The following is a 13,798-nucleotide window of genomic DNA, read 5'->3' on the forward strand; positions in this document are numbered from 1 at the left end:
TAGTAACTCAGGGGACCAATTGCAGTGCATGCTCACTGATGTGGAGAGGCAAAGCAGAAGGGTGGGTCTAAAAATTATACTGCAGAAAACTAAAATAATGTTTAACAGTCTCGGAAGAAAACAGTTGTTTACGATAGGTAGCGAGACACTGGAAGTGGTAAGCGAATACATCTACTTAGGGCAGGTAGTGACCGCGGATCCAGACCATGAGACTGAAGTAATCTGTAGAATAAGGATGTGCTGGGGTGCGTTTGGCAGGCATTCTCACTGCGATTGTCCCTCAAGAGAAAAGTGTATAATAGCTGTGTCTTACCAGTACTCACGTACGTTTCAGAAACCTGGAGGCTTACGAAAAGGTTTCTACTTAAATTGAGAACGACGCAACGAGCTATGAATAGAGTGGTGGCTGTAACGTTAAGGGATAAGAAAAGAGCAGATTGGGTGAGGGAACAAACGCGAGGTAATGATATGTTAGCTGAAATAAAGAAAAAGAAATGGGGGTCATGGGGAGGACACGTAATGAGGAGGGAAGATAACCGATGGTCATTAAGGGTTACGGATTGGATTTCAAGGGAAGGGAACCGTAGTAGGGTGCAGGAGAATGCTGGTTGGACGGATTAGATTAAGAAGTTTGCAGGGACGACATGGCCACAATTTGTACATGACCGGGGTAGTTGGTGAAGTATGGGAGAGGCCTTTGCCCTGCAGTGGGCGTAACCAGGCTGATGATGATGTCGCCATAATTCAGTCATGATCGTTGCATTCTTATCGTTCCAGCTCCGTCATGTGATGGTCGCGCTGCCATCGTCGTCATCCATTGCTATCATGCTGCCATTATCACGCTGTCCTCGCTATAGCATGGTCATAAACTGCACCTTTATGGAATTCTTAAAAATGTAATCATGGGGTTTTACTTGCCAAAACCACCTTCTGATTATGTGGGACGCTGTAGTGGAGGACTCCGAAAGTTTCGACCAGGTGGGGTTCTGTAACATGCACCTAAATCTGAGTACACGGGTGTTTTCCCATTGCGCCCCTATCGAAGTGCGGCCGCCGGGATTCGATCGCGCGACGTCGTGCGCAGCAGCCCAGCACCATAGCCCCTGAGTAATCAGGGGCCCTATAACGTAAAACTATTCCAGTATGTTTCTATTACAATCTCCTGACGTCAAATTTCTGTAACCACCAACGCAAGCACCGGGTGGTTACCCGCAGGTTTGTCTGAACAGACCAATCAAACGCTGTCCTCGTTCATAGGTCACTTTTGTTTGCTTGGAAAACGAATAACATTGCCTATACCGAGCGGCTTGTCGTATCTAATTGGCTGACAAGAGGAGAGGAGAGCGCTTAAGTGGAGAGGAATTCGATGGGGCCGAGCCACTGCACTGAAAGTAGATAACCGGATGAAGAGGGTGGTGCCTGCGTCTACGATTGGTCGGCTTTCCCTTTCTTAGCTTACGGTGGCTGGTCGAACATCACAGCGGCATGCAACGGAAGCTCAAGAATGACGCTAAAACGGACCCTCAGCGAACAATAGTTGGCAGAATTGGGGGTAAACGTGCCGAAATTTATCGAGAACGTTACACGGCTACGCAAGAAGCTTTATTATACGTAAATACACCGATGCTCTCCGGCAGATGCGAGTAGCCAGCGTCTGAGCGATCGGCGGCAGTCATCTTTTATTCCTTTCGGAACGGGGCAGCCTGCGGCTATTCCGAAGAAAATTCAGTTTTGTTCGGCATATTAATGCATCTTTATCGCGTATACGTCACTTTGACGCGGTGAGTTCTTGCGGTTTTGTGACGTCGCGTGACAGGCAGGCGAAGTGGGTGCAGCCCGAAAACTTTTTACCAATAGCCGAGGGCTAATGGCGATAAGGGGTCGAATCAGAAATAACTGTTTTTCCTTTTTTCTGTCAAATCATGCATAATCGGTGTGTACACATCATATAAGATGGGAGGTATCGCGGTTTTCGTGACAGACAGGTGAAGTGGGGGTGGTCGAAAAACATTTTGGACCAATCGTGGAGGGCTGATAGCAGAATTGGAAAAGAAAAGTTTAGGATAGTTTTACGTTATAGCGCCCCAGGGCGGGTAACATCTAATTGTTGTCAAAGCGAAATCAAGCGCATGGACTACAGTGTTGTTGTTTCACACCTAAAGAAGACTACTTTTCTGGGCCATGGCTTTCAGCTCGCTTAACATTTCTAAGTGTGCTCGTCGTCACATTTTTAAAGGTAAACGGCTTTATTTGCCCTGTTGTGGCAATTTGCTGCCTCTGCTACGCACTTTATTGGAGCCTATCGGGAAGCCGTTGGCCGAATCGCGTCAGGTCGAGCGTAGAGCAGCAAAGTAGACTCACCCAAACGCAAGCGCAAGCTGCTGCGCTGAGGCGTCCGTCCTATTCCTCTTTTGCGGACAAGCGGCAGGAGCGATGCTCAAGCTCTTCTTGATTACAATGGCCCCGGGAGAAAAAGGATCCATTCTGGCGACTTACGGCGAAAATACGATAAAGAGATCGTGGTGGGGTTTGAGATGGCTTACGTGTAAGATGCCGCGTCCGTGGCAGCGCATGTCGTCGAACGGCGTAAGAGTCTCCGCCACGCGATTGACTGGCGACGCACGGTCAACGATACGGTAGGACGCATGATATTGAGCCAGAAGCTTGGGCCAGAGACCCGGGACGTGGGATGGAATCCATAGCCAAACGATGGAGCCGGTACGGAATCTTATAATGGTGAATCTAGTCTCGTGTCTTTTCTGTTGGTGTGTCTGAGCTTCCGTTGTCAAGATTCGAGCAAGGTACCGCTGATCTTCCGTGTACATGGCAAGTTCTGAAAGGCGCCGGCATTCGGAGGCGTTGGGTTGCTACTCTAGAACAGTGTCCAACGTGTACGACAGTTCTCGTCAACACCACAGATAGAAACTTGAGAAGGCAGTGGTTGCTTGCTTTGCGGTGTTATAAGCGCACGTTACAAAAGGGAGAACCATGGCACAGCTGAATGGTCAGACGAGATGTGCGTAGTGAGCATTTCTACAAGAGCGCGGTTGATGGACTGATTGAACCCGTTAGTTTCTGGGTGGTAGGTCGTCGACTTGCTATGAATGACATGACAGTCAGTAAGGAAGACTTCGACGGCATTGGACAGAAACACACGTGTTTGTCACTGAGAAGCCCACTCGCCGCACCGTATTGAAGCAGGAAATTGCGCAGAACGAAGAAAGCAGCCTCGCATGCTGTAGCGACAGAAAGGACTGCTGCCTCAGCATAGCGGGTGAGGTGGCCGACGCCAACGATGATCGATCTGTTCCCAAAGGTGGTAGATGGGAGTCGTCCGTGAACGTTGACGATGACGCGGTTGACAGGACGCTCTGGGAAAAGTACAGAGAGGTTCGAGTGCACCTGTCGAACGCTGAGGAGGCACCTGGTTTTTCTGCAAGTGGTGCACCCACGAAAGTAATTGCGCACACACGCGTACATTCTACGCCAGTAAAAGTGCTGGCACAACCCCTTATGTCTTCGGTGCGCCGGAATCAGCACTCAGTGGGGCGGCGAGAAATGCAGCAGAGATGACGGAGTGCATGTTACTGAGCGCATGTGACGCAATACGATAAGGAGCCACTTCCGACATTCATGCAGTTCCAACTGTAAAGCAGATTTTTCGTGCGCATGAAAAGGAGCGGCTTGACGACGAAGCCTGCAGTAAGGCGAGGCCGGAGATTGGGTAGACGGAATACATGAAACCTTGCGCTGCTCCGATGGCATAGAATTGAATTCGAGTGTCGAGGCCCACGAACCATCAAGTGGTAGCGGACACCGAGAAAGGGCATCGGTCTCAGTGTTCGACCGACCAGATATGTGAGCACTTGTACTCGTACTTTTGCAGCCAAAGTGCTCAACGGCCAAAGTGGCCGGAGGGATCCTTTAGGGATGACAACCAGCACGTGGTGGTCCGTGATGAGGTAGAAAGGACGGCCATAGAGGTAAGATCGGACACTCCTGAGAGCCCTCACGATGGCCAGAAACTAATTTTCAGTGACAGAGTTTTCGTCTCGGCGTTTGTGAGTGTGCGACTCGCGTAGGCGACCAAATATTCTGCATAGCCGAGTTTGAGTCTCGCAAGTACCACACGAAAGCCTACACCCCTTACATCTGTATGTGGTTCTATATGAGCCTGGCGATCGTAGGGACGGAGTATCGGAGGACATAACAGGTAGCCGAGTGTCTGGAAGGCGGCATCACATTCAGGGGACCAACTGGAGATATCCGTGCCAGCGCGTAGAAGCATCGTCAAATGTACAATGATGATGGCGAAATTGCGCACAAAGCCACGGAAGTAGGAACAGACCAGATAAAACTCCGACAGATCTCCAGTGACGTCACTTTCGCAAAGTCGGCGACAGCACGGAGTTTCGAGGGCGCGGGGAGGACACCATCTCTGGATATAACGTGGCGCAAGATGTTCAGTTTATGGGCGGCAAGCGATACTTCTTAATGTTCAGCTGGAGGCCAGCAATCTTAGGGCACCTCAGAACTTGGTGGAGACGGGTGAGATGAGTCGAAAAATTTGGAAAAAATACGATGATGTCATCCAGATGGTATCGGCGAACGCTTCTCTTTAATTCACGAAGTATGCAATGCATCATGCGCTTACAAGCGGCAGGCGCATCACTGTGACCAAACGGCATGACGGTAAATGCTGGTGCATTTCCATGAAGTAAACTAATATAACCCGTCAGACGTCACGAATGCAGTTTATGGCGATCACATGCGAGCACAGAAACCTGGTAATAGCCAGAGTGCATGCCTAACGAAAATGTTAAGGACGTTGTAAGCGATCGAGCACACCGCCAATACGCGTTAGGGAATATACGTCCTTCTGTGTGGTCGCGCTAAATCTTTATTGACGTGCTTCCGTGTGACTACGTTGGGACGACGGTAATCAACAGAGAATCAAATAGAGCCGTCTTTCTTTTGTAGGAGCACGACTGGGGACAACCCCAACTAGGGAACCGCCTAATGATTCCAACTTTAAGCACGTCCTCCACCTGCTCGTTGATAAGCAGCCATTCTTGCTGAGACTCGATGCGGGCGTTGATATAGCGGAAGTTTTGATCCAGTGTCGATACTGTGTCTGACAGTGTCAGTACAGTCCAAGGCGTTTGTGGTAAAATCGAAGGAAGTGCTGAACTGGTCAAGCAGAGCTAGGAGCTGCCCGTGCGTTTCTGTGGAAAGGTTGGCATCAAAGCAAGCAAGAGACTTCGACGGCAACTTGTGGGCAGTCAGAAGGTTACGTAATGACAGCGAGTGAGGCGAAGTAGAAGAACCAGGAACTGCTGGCAGAAGAAGCTCAATGTTTTCGACAAAACCGAGCGACTCGCCACGAAGGCGAGTGAGTGGGTAGGGAAACGGATTGTAGGCTAGGGTTGTTGTGACAACAGAGGCTACGTCGAGTACGGCAAATGGAAGCGGTAAAAGTCTGCACCGAATCAACAGTTAAGACGGCGTGAACAAGACCGGAGCTCCAGGCACAGGAGGTCCACACAAAGCGACAAGAACTGCACTTTCCGGGGGGCTGTTCGTATCGGCAGTGACAACAATCTTTTGTGCAGCGATAATAATACTCGGCACAGTTTTGGAGAGGCCACACAACGCGACTTCGGCACGGACGCAGCCAATAACAGCACCATGACGCGACAAGAAGTTCCACCCTAGGATTAGGCCTTGAGAGCAGGAAGGCAGCAGAAAAAATTCAATGGTATAGGGAATGCGCTGAATAATGAGCCTGGCAGTGCACGCAGCCCGTGGTTGTCCCGCGTGCGCCAGCGATGTCGCGGCCGGAGGTACAAAGAGGGGACATTTAAGGCACGCTTAGTAGGGCCCGACGTGGTGGAATCTAGTAGGGCAGTTGTGCTGTCAAGTAGGGTAGCTGCGGAGTCGAGTAGGGGAGCGTCGTCAGTCTAAGCGCGACGCGACTTCCGCATACGTCAGCAGTGCGGTAACCAAAGGTTGATGGTGGACTGGTAGGATAACCTGAGCAACGTTCTCACGGATGGTCTTCTGCCAGATTATCTGCTGCTGATGGTTTTCTTTATTACAGATATATTTGACAATAATTCGGGCCAACGTAACGTAAAGTACATTTGCATTAATCGTAGGATACTGCATACGCCCACCAATATGTCACTCCTGTGACAGGTTTTATCCACCAGCACGTATAACTTAAAATACTTGACCCGTAATTCAACACTGCCCTGTGCTTAGTAATTACCACAATTGCATTTTACAAGGCGCTTGATTTTAGAAACTGCAAAGAGCGGCGCTTTCGTATAATTACGTCAACATTTGTGCAATTAAATAAAAATCCCGTGTTTGGAATTCACGAATTCATAAATTATGATGACGTGAGCTCACCTAAATGACACACTTCTTCTCCGCAGTGTAAGCGTATCTACCTGGAATAAATAATATCTGGAAAAGGCTCTGTACACAGAGACAAATGTGTCCAGGTGACATGCCTGGCATGCCTATGTTCTCGGAATAACCGGTTTTGTTCGCGTTCCTGCTAGCTGCTATCGGGCACATTCTTTCTCTGGTGTTCGTTTTGGATTAATATATTTTCATGACTGCAGGCTCTGATTACTTTGCGCTTGTCATGGAAGGAGATAGTATTTTGACAGCAACAGCATGTACTGCCGTCACGTGTGTTCTTCATCTGCTGACGTTTTCATTTGTCGCAAAGGGATGAGTTCATTGCTAAAGCACTCTAATACTCTGACGGGTCTTACACAAATAAAGTCATACTTCTACGCTTTTGCAAGGACAACGGAACAACACGTTGTTGCAATGTGGCCGAGTACTGCTTTCTTTTTCTGGCGGCTGAATATTTTATCGTAGTAATTGTTTTTACTGTTATATAACTTTTAATATTTGTGTTATGGTGTAGAATAATAAATGTTTCGTGAAAGGCTTGAACGACGCCTGATCTATCCAGCAGAAAGTAGGACGGCTACGGTACTCAGCCCAGTTGTATTTCAGTCCTAATATTTTACGAACACGATACCCAACAAAAATAGGTACCGTTTTTCCCCAAGCTCTGCTCCATTCAAACCTTTTGCTTGATTCACAGCCGCTACGTAGATACGCTGGGGTTTGCTCTCATGTGACCCAATTCTTCGGGTAGCCAGAAGCGCTATAGGCTACTGGTGTGGGAAATGCTCAAAATTTTGAATGGGAATCGAATATTCTGGGCTATTCCTATCCCATACGACTCGAAAATTTAACTGTCGTCCTATAGGCCAACACACGACGCTCGTACTTCGTACCTGGCTTTTCTTCCAAGCCCCCTCGTCCACCTTAGAGCATAGAACCGTTCATTAGGGCTCGCTTCAAAACTGTTTCTCAATTTTGCAATTTAGAACAGCACAAGAAGCAACAGTGACATAAGAGGGTGCACACGTGGGTGATTTCTAGCACTTGATTATTTCCATCAAATCAATAAACAAAAGTGAATGTATGATGGTATATAGCATCTTAGGCACCATGGAACCCACCGATTCGTAGAGCCAACTTCTGCTTTAAACCACCTGAGTAAGCAGTTTGCATCTCCATTTGTCATTTGACGTCTTATCCTGTAGTGGTTCACAATCAGCGCTGGGAGCCGGGTCATGATCCAGTGACCCAGTCGCCGGCCTCAGAGGCAAGTAGACAATGTGGCTCCTGTTCTCGAGGAGGTGATTGCAATAAAAGGCGACGAGTCCATCTGGACAAACAATGTTTATGCCGTGCCACATTTATGTGACATCCCCGGCAAAATCATAAATGCCGGTTTGCCTGAATGTTCTTACACGATGGCGCTTAAAGCCTGCGATAGCTGTGCGTGAAGCGAGCGTCCCATTCAAGATGAATAGGAAAAGAATGACAGCTTCAACGAACCCCTGTGTGCTGGGGACAGAACGTGGTGCAAACGGCTACCGACAGCGCCACACTGGTATTGGCGTGGGATGGTTAAGCTTCCGATTAGCTATGGTGATATGGAAGCGACTCAAGTAGGATAATGTATGAGGGTTGCCGGAAGGACTCCTTGTCTTCCCTAAAGTGGCATTTCGTGCGCTTTAATCTCCACTTGATCTTTGTCAACAGAGCGCTAACACGATCTGGGGATTCTAGCGGCCAGAATGTGTCGAACTGAGAGAAAAAATTCTGCATCGGTTGAAAAGCATTTTCGGCCGTGTCCGATTATACGCACTTCCAGATTGTGGAGGTTCCACTCTGCGTGCGGCTAGGGCTGAAGGCGAGCTCCGGATCTAGCCTCACACAGTCGCTCCGGTTCGAACGAATAAGGCAACCAGCGGCGTCAATTGTAACAACGTTTACTGCTACCAGAAATAGAGAACACAGGCAGAGGGAAGTCCTCTCTGTAATATTCTAATAGGCTGACCTGGTTGTCCGGAATGATCGGGCAAACGAGGTCGCTCACGGGTTCCGGCTGGTACTCCAGTCCGGCTAAAGTCTGGCTGGTTAGGGGTCCGGCGTCAGAGAGCGAGAAAGGGTCTCCCGCGGTGGCGCTGTTTTGTACCTTTTTTACCTTTGCGAGGGGAATTTTCTCTTCGCCCGTCAGATACCTTCCCACGGGTCGGGAAGGAAGGGCGCGTGCGTCGCGAGAGCGAGCGAGAAGCGGCAGAGGGCGTAGTGCGCCTCTCCCGTGTCTATGCCGGCTGTCGACGCGACCGTGACGACACGGGGGAAAATGGGCGCGTGTGCTCCCCACAGCATTGATGCTGTCTCGTTTATGAAATATACTTTATGTTCTAATTACTGCACTTGGTTGCCTGCGTTATAATCATTTCAGTAATTTGTTTTTTTTTCGTTTCTCTTCTTTATCTTCAGCAGTTTTCCTGACATGGCGAAAACATTTATTTTGACACTTATATATGTTTGATAAGGCAAGATGACAGGAACCAGTGCACACCCTCACTGCTGCTGGAAAGCCACATGCATGGGACCATTGAGTAACACGTTTGAGTAAGTTTATTACGCCGTTTAATGCGTAATAGCGCCGAATCTTGGAGCTAAACAAAGAAGCTCGAGAACAAGTTAACGGCCGCGGAAAGAGCGAAGGAACAAAAAATTTTAGGCGTAACGTTAAGATACAGGAAGAGAGTTGCGTAGATCAAAGGGCAAACGGGGATATCCGATGTTCAAGCTGACATTAAGAGGCAAGAATGGAGCTGGGTAGGACATGTAATGCGTATGGCAATCAACCGGGGGACCATTAGAGTTACAGAATGGGTGCCAAGCGAAGCAGACCGTCGTCGAGGATGGCAGAGGACTAGGCGGGGTAATGGTATTAGGATATTTGCAGGCACAAGTAGGAATCAGCTAACTCAAGACAGAGTTAATTGGAGATTGCAGGTAGACCCCTTCGTCCTCAAGTGTAGGCAAAAAATAGCTAATGATGTTAAAAATTATTGCGCCGTTCGTACGTGTCCTACGGCGAACCTGAAGAAACAGCGGAATAAACGCAGTATTGTAAGGGTGCAATCTATGTACTTATACGCCTGACCCCATGGTAGAATAGAGCTGACTGTCAAGCGGAAGTGAAGATGTGTTGCTTGCGTTCACTCTCCAATAGATCTAAGTGGCGAAAAGGTTTTGGCGCGTGAGAAAACTTGAAGCAAAAAAAAAAGGAGAAACAAGAACCTGTGGCGGGAAATCGAATCTTGCGTCCGCAATGTGGCAACCGCAGTTGCTGCCGCTACGTCACCACTAGGATTTTTTTCTATTGCATCGAAGAAGTTAGATAGATAGATAGATAGATAGATAGATAGATAGATAGATAGATAGATAGATAGATAGATAGATAGATAGATAGATAGATAGACAGATAGATAGATAGATAGATAGATAGATAGATAGATAGATAGATAGATAGATAGATAGATAGATAGATAGATAGATAGATAGATAGATAGATATGCTCAAAACGGCTGAATTAGGCAAATAATGCTATTCGCAATACTAAAGCGTCACAAGAATCAGTGATACAATGATTACTGGTATCCGGGTTTTTACGCAACTGCAATTTCTGTCCCAGCGAACAAAGAATGCCTTATACTTCAATCAGGTCTTTGCAGGAAGCATCTAGGTACGAATTTTAAAGAATAGACAGTATTTGCTTCCGGAGAAACACGCATTTGCTTAAAGCGATTCACCAGGTCATACAATTAATGATTATCAAATCTGGTTCGATAAGCTAGCGTGAGAAAACACGCACCCTTATCCAACGCCTTACGATTTGAGGTAAATAAAATAATGTTTAAAATAAAACGGCAACAGGTTTTTCCTTCTGGAACCTACAGGGGGAACAATTTTTAAGAAAGAATGAGAAAAAAGAAGTCAAGTGAGACACGGTGCTGGATTATCGCGCGTAGACACGCATGTGTAACGTCGCGAAAGTATAGAACAGGCGAAACGCACTGTTGTATAAACAAATGCATAATGCCAACGCAACTCTTTTCAAGCGCGATAAGCAAGTTATCGCGTCGTACAGGTTTCGACCCACAGCGCAAGACAAAGTGGGTTAAGGTCCAGTGGAAAAGTTGAATATTTTTACAGCTAAAACTGTATATGACTAACCTTCAGCAGTTTGTTCAGCACCCGGCAACAGAAGGGTACTTGGTGATTTCTAACGAACCCATTCGCAATGGGTTTCATTGTTTGCTTTTTGTGTGATCACACAGCGGTGCAGTACGGTGGCGCAAATGTCAACATGCGGAACAGATTAGAACGCTCGCCGTGAAAAATAGCGTGACCTCAGGGTTATCATAGTATGCCTATCATAGCATGATAGGTATCGGCGCTTAAGACAGCTGCGTTATTGATGGGGTGGGCACCTGCAGAGCGTACATCGGAAGAAGAACATGCGTACCAGGAGTGCCGGAGGGGCCAGCAACGAGAATGTAAACCGCGCCGGCGCGAAACGGCTACTGACGAAGAACGTTCCCGTTAAACTAAATAAAAATGACAACCATTCCACTCTGTGATGATGGGTTGTCAGCGAAAGCACTTCGCTTTTCGTTTGAGAGCTTTGACAGTCGTCAGTTTTCGCTGCCATTCAATCTTCACAGAGTGGAATAGTTGCCATTTTTTGCCTATGCTGAAGGAGTTGAGGCACATAAATCAATTTCGCAGCAAGAAATGTCTTGCAGATTGTTTTCCTTGCAAAAAAGGCCAATCCTATTCCACCCCTGGACTCAGCTGCACGTCGATACCTCACTCAGACCAATGTGAAATACTGTTGCGAAATTGATGGGGGGTACACCAAGTTAAGGCACTACACCAGCATCCCGGTAAATACTGACAGGCACTGACGAAGTCATTGCCCCGTGACTAAACTAGAATCATCGGGACTTACCATAATTAACAGACACCCCAATGGCTTAACAAGGGATTGCATTAGGCAAGTCGACGCTTTTCTTATCTGGGAGTATAAACACGATATTGTCGGCATAAGAAGAGACTTTGATTGATGAAGTGCCGTAGTCAAATTCATCCACCGTATATGGAGCACACACTCAACAATAAAATGTCAGTTGTGTATATTTGCATGTGTATTATGACCACGAATGTCACATGTCTCATGTTGTCAAACTACATAAAGAATGACAGTTTATAGTGAATTCACTAGCATTCTTGCAAGCATATTATATTGCATGTTACATTATGATATTGGTCGATGACCGCCTACCTGCCGATTGGCATCCGCAGAATAACTCTGAGGAATGAAAGCAGTAAGATAATGATAAATAGTAGGTGATAATAGGTTGCCTGATGAAGCATAGTTGAATGCTTTTAAGAATATTAACTTTGTTCAAGCTGCCTCTAAGGCTGAGCTCTGAGGTCTTCTGGACCACGATTTGTGCTGCTGAAGATATAACGGCAACGACGATTACTACAATGGATATGTGCGTTTCTAATAACGATTTATCTTCTGTTAAGCTAGAAGAGTTTGTATGATGTTCCAAAAAGTACAGGCTAATGCTCCTGAAGTGCCTTTAACATGGAAGTTCTGTCGCGGAATACTTTTGGCCGCTTTTCAAGTTCGCTAGTTGTCTTGGTAAGCGGATGTGGCGTTGATCATTCCTTCTCAGCATGTTTTACTACGCTAACGTCACTGCGCGTTAGCCCCTAGTTCGGTAAATAAAGCTTTGTGCTCTGTAAAGCAAATAGTGTGTGTACGTGCACTTCGCTATTGCGCTGACGAGCCACGCGGGTACAAGAACGACGCCGCTCGCCATTCGCTTCAGTTGCCGCTACATGAAAAGTGTGCGATCCATTTGTAATTCACAAGGGCTGCTTTACTCATCCGAATACGCGACTACTGCATGTGTAATAAATTTACAATTCTTGACATCTTGAAATTGTCCTATCTTACGGTAGCAGAAGCGCTCCTGCTCGATGCCTTGAAATGGGGGGCTCAGAAACTTTGCCACGTACCTCCCACATGATAAAAACCTCCGTAGACAAATAACGGCAGTGACGCCTGTTCCCTGGTAGCCAAGAACATATCCATGATGGAAGGGTAGAATAATGCTGCGTTCCGATAGAAAGCGCTGCTGAGGAAATTGATGGCGAAGCAGACTACCAGGGTCACTCCCCTGTGGCGGACAACTGTTGCGTGGGCTGGGCCGCTGCCGGCGGGCATGGGTGCCACCATCGCCTCTAGTTTGATGAGTTTGCGGGCGCGTCTGCAAAAGAACGAAGAACTGTGTTTTGATTCCTTCGTAGAAAGATGTAAAACCGACAGCCGCAACGGTGCGCATAAAAGATAGCTGGCAATCAGAACACTTATTAATGAGAAATAGATGTTTCTCGCTCCGAGAAATAAACGTAAGCATGAAGCGCTTATTTGAGCGTCATCCACGCATATGTAATGTAATCACAAAGTAACCAATTCTTGCTTCTAATGAAAGCCGTGTAAAAGCGCTGCCAAGCAAAGCAGTAGCCCTGGCGAAGACACGACACCGTGTCCAAGCGTAGGCTTAAAGCGACATTCCTTGTTCGACTACTGGTCGCCACTTCAAGGATCCATCTTCATTTGAACTTCTATCTTGTTTGCATTTTACCACTGCCTATCCTTCATGCAACATGCGTCACGGCATCAAGGCTGCGATATCGAAGCGCACCAAGTACATTTTTTGTATGAACACGGTACATGCAGTCCTTTTTCGAGATGTAAACGTCCTATCCGGCCTACTATGTGGTGGCCTGAGAGACTCATCGGTGGCGTTGTCAGCAAAATTCACCAGAGATCTTTCTATTACGGGACCTGCAACTTCGCAACTGTGTACGCATTTCAGGGTGAGGCACTCACTGTTATTTCCATGGCACCAGTCTTAAAGAGTTCTGTCAGAGTCAGAGTCTGTCAACTTTAGTGTACGTTAGCGTACCATTCACAACATGTCTCGGCAACTTCAAAACCCGGCACTCTCTCCCTCAAACTGTACTTTGGACAAAAACTGGCAGGTTGGGAACTTGCACGTGTTCCTTTTCAGATAAGGATTTAAGAAAAACGAATACATCATGGTAAAAAGCTCAATGCCCTTCCTCTCAGTGAACAAGGATGAGCAGCCTAGCTGCGTATATAGCGAACTGTACCTCCGCCACGGGTCAGCGCGACATTGCACTCTGTTGAGTATCGGCGCACCTGTGGGGCGCGCCTAACGCCCGCGTTGCATCCGCCGTGGGTCAGCCGGGAATTCGACCATCTTTGTGATTTATTTTGCACGCGGTCACG

The 13,798-nt window shown here is 47.4% G+C and overlaps 1 protein-coding gene across 3 annotated transcripts in view; it reads right to left on the reverse strand.

Moving 5' to 3' along the window:
* LOC142574354 (uncharacterized) overlaps positions 1-12,746 on the reverse strand; it is an 88,589-nt gene extending 75,843 nt beyond the window's left edge. For all 3 annotated transcript variants that reach the window (XM_075683457.1, XM_075683458.1, XM_075683455.1), the window contains exon 1: positions 12,499-12,746. In XM_075683457.1, coding sequence (XP_075539572.1) covers positions 12,499-12,718 — 220 coding nt within the window. In that variant the 5' untranslated portion in view covers positions 12,719-12,746. The remainder of the gene's footprint in view (positions 1-12,498) is intronic.
* Positions 12,747-13,798: the final 1,052 nt, after the last annotated feature.

The sequence above is a fragment of the Dermacentor variabilis genome, chromosome 3 (assembly GCF_050947875.1).
Source record: "Dermacentor variabilis isolate Ectoservices chromosome 3, ASM5094787v1, whole genome shotgun sequence".
Taxonomy (NCBI): Eukaryota; Metazoa; Arthropoda; class Arachnida; order Ixodida; family Ixodidae; genus Dermacentor; species Dermacentor variabilis.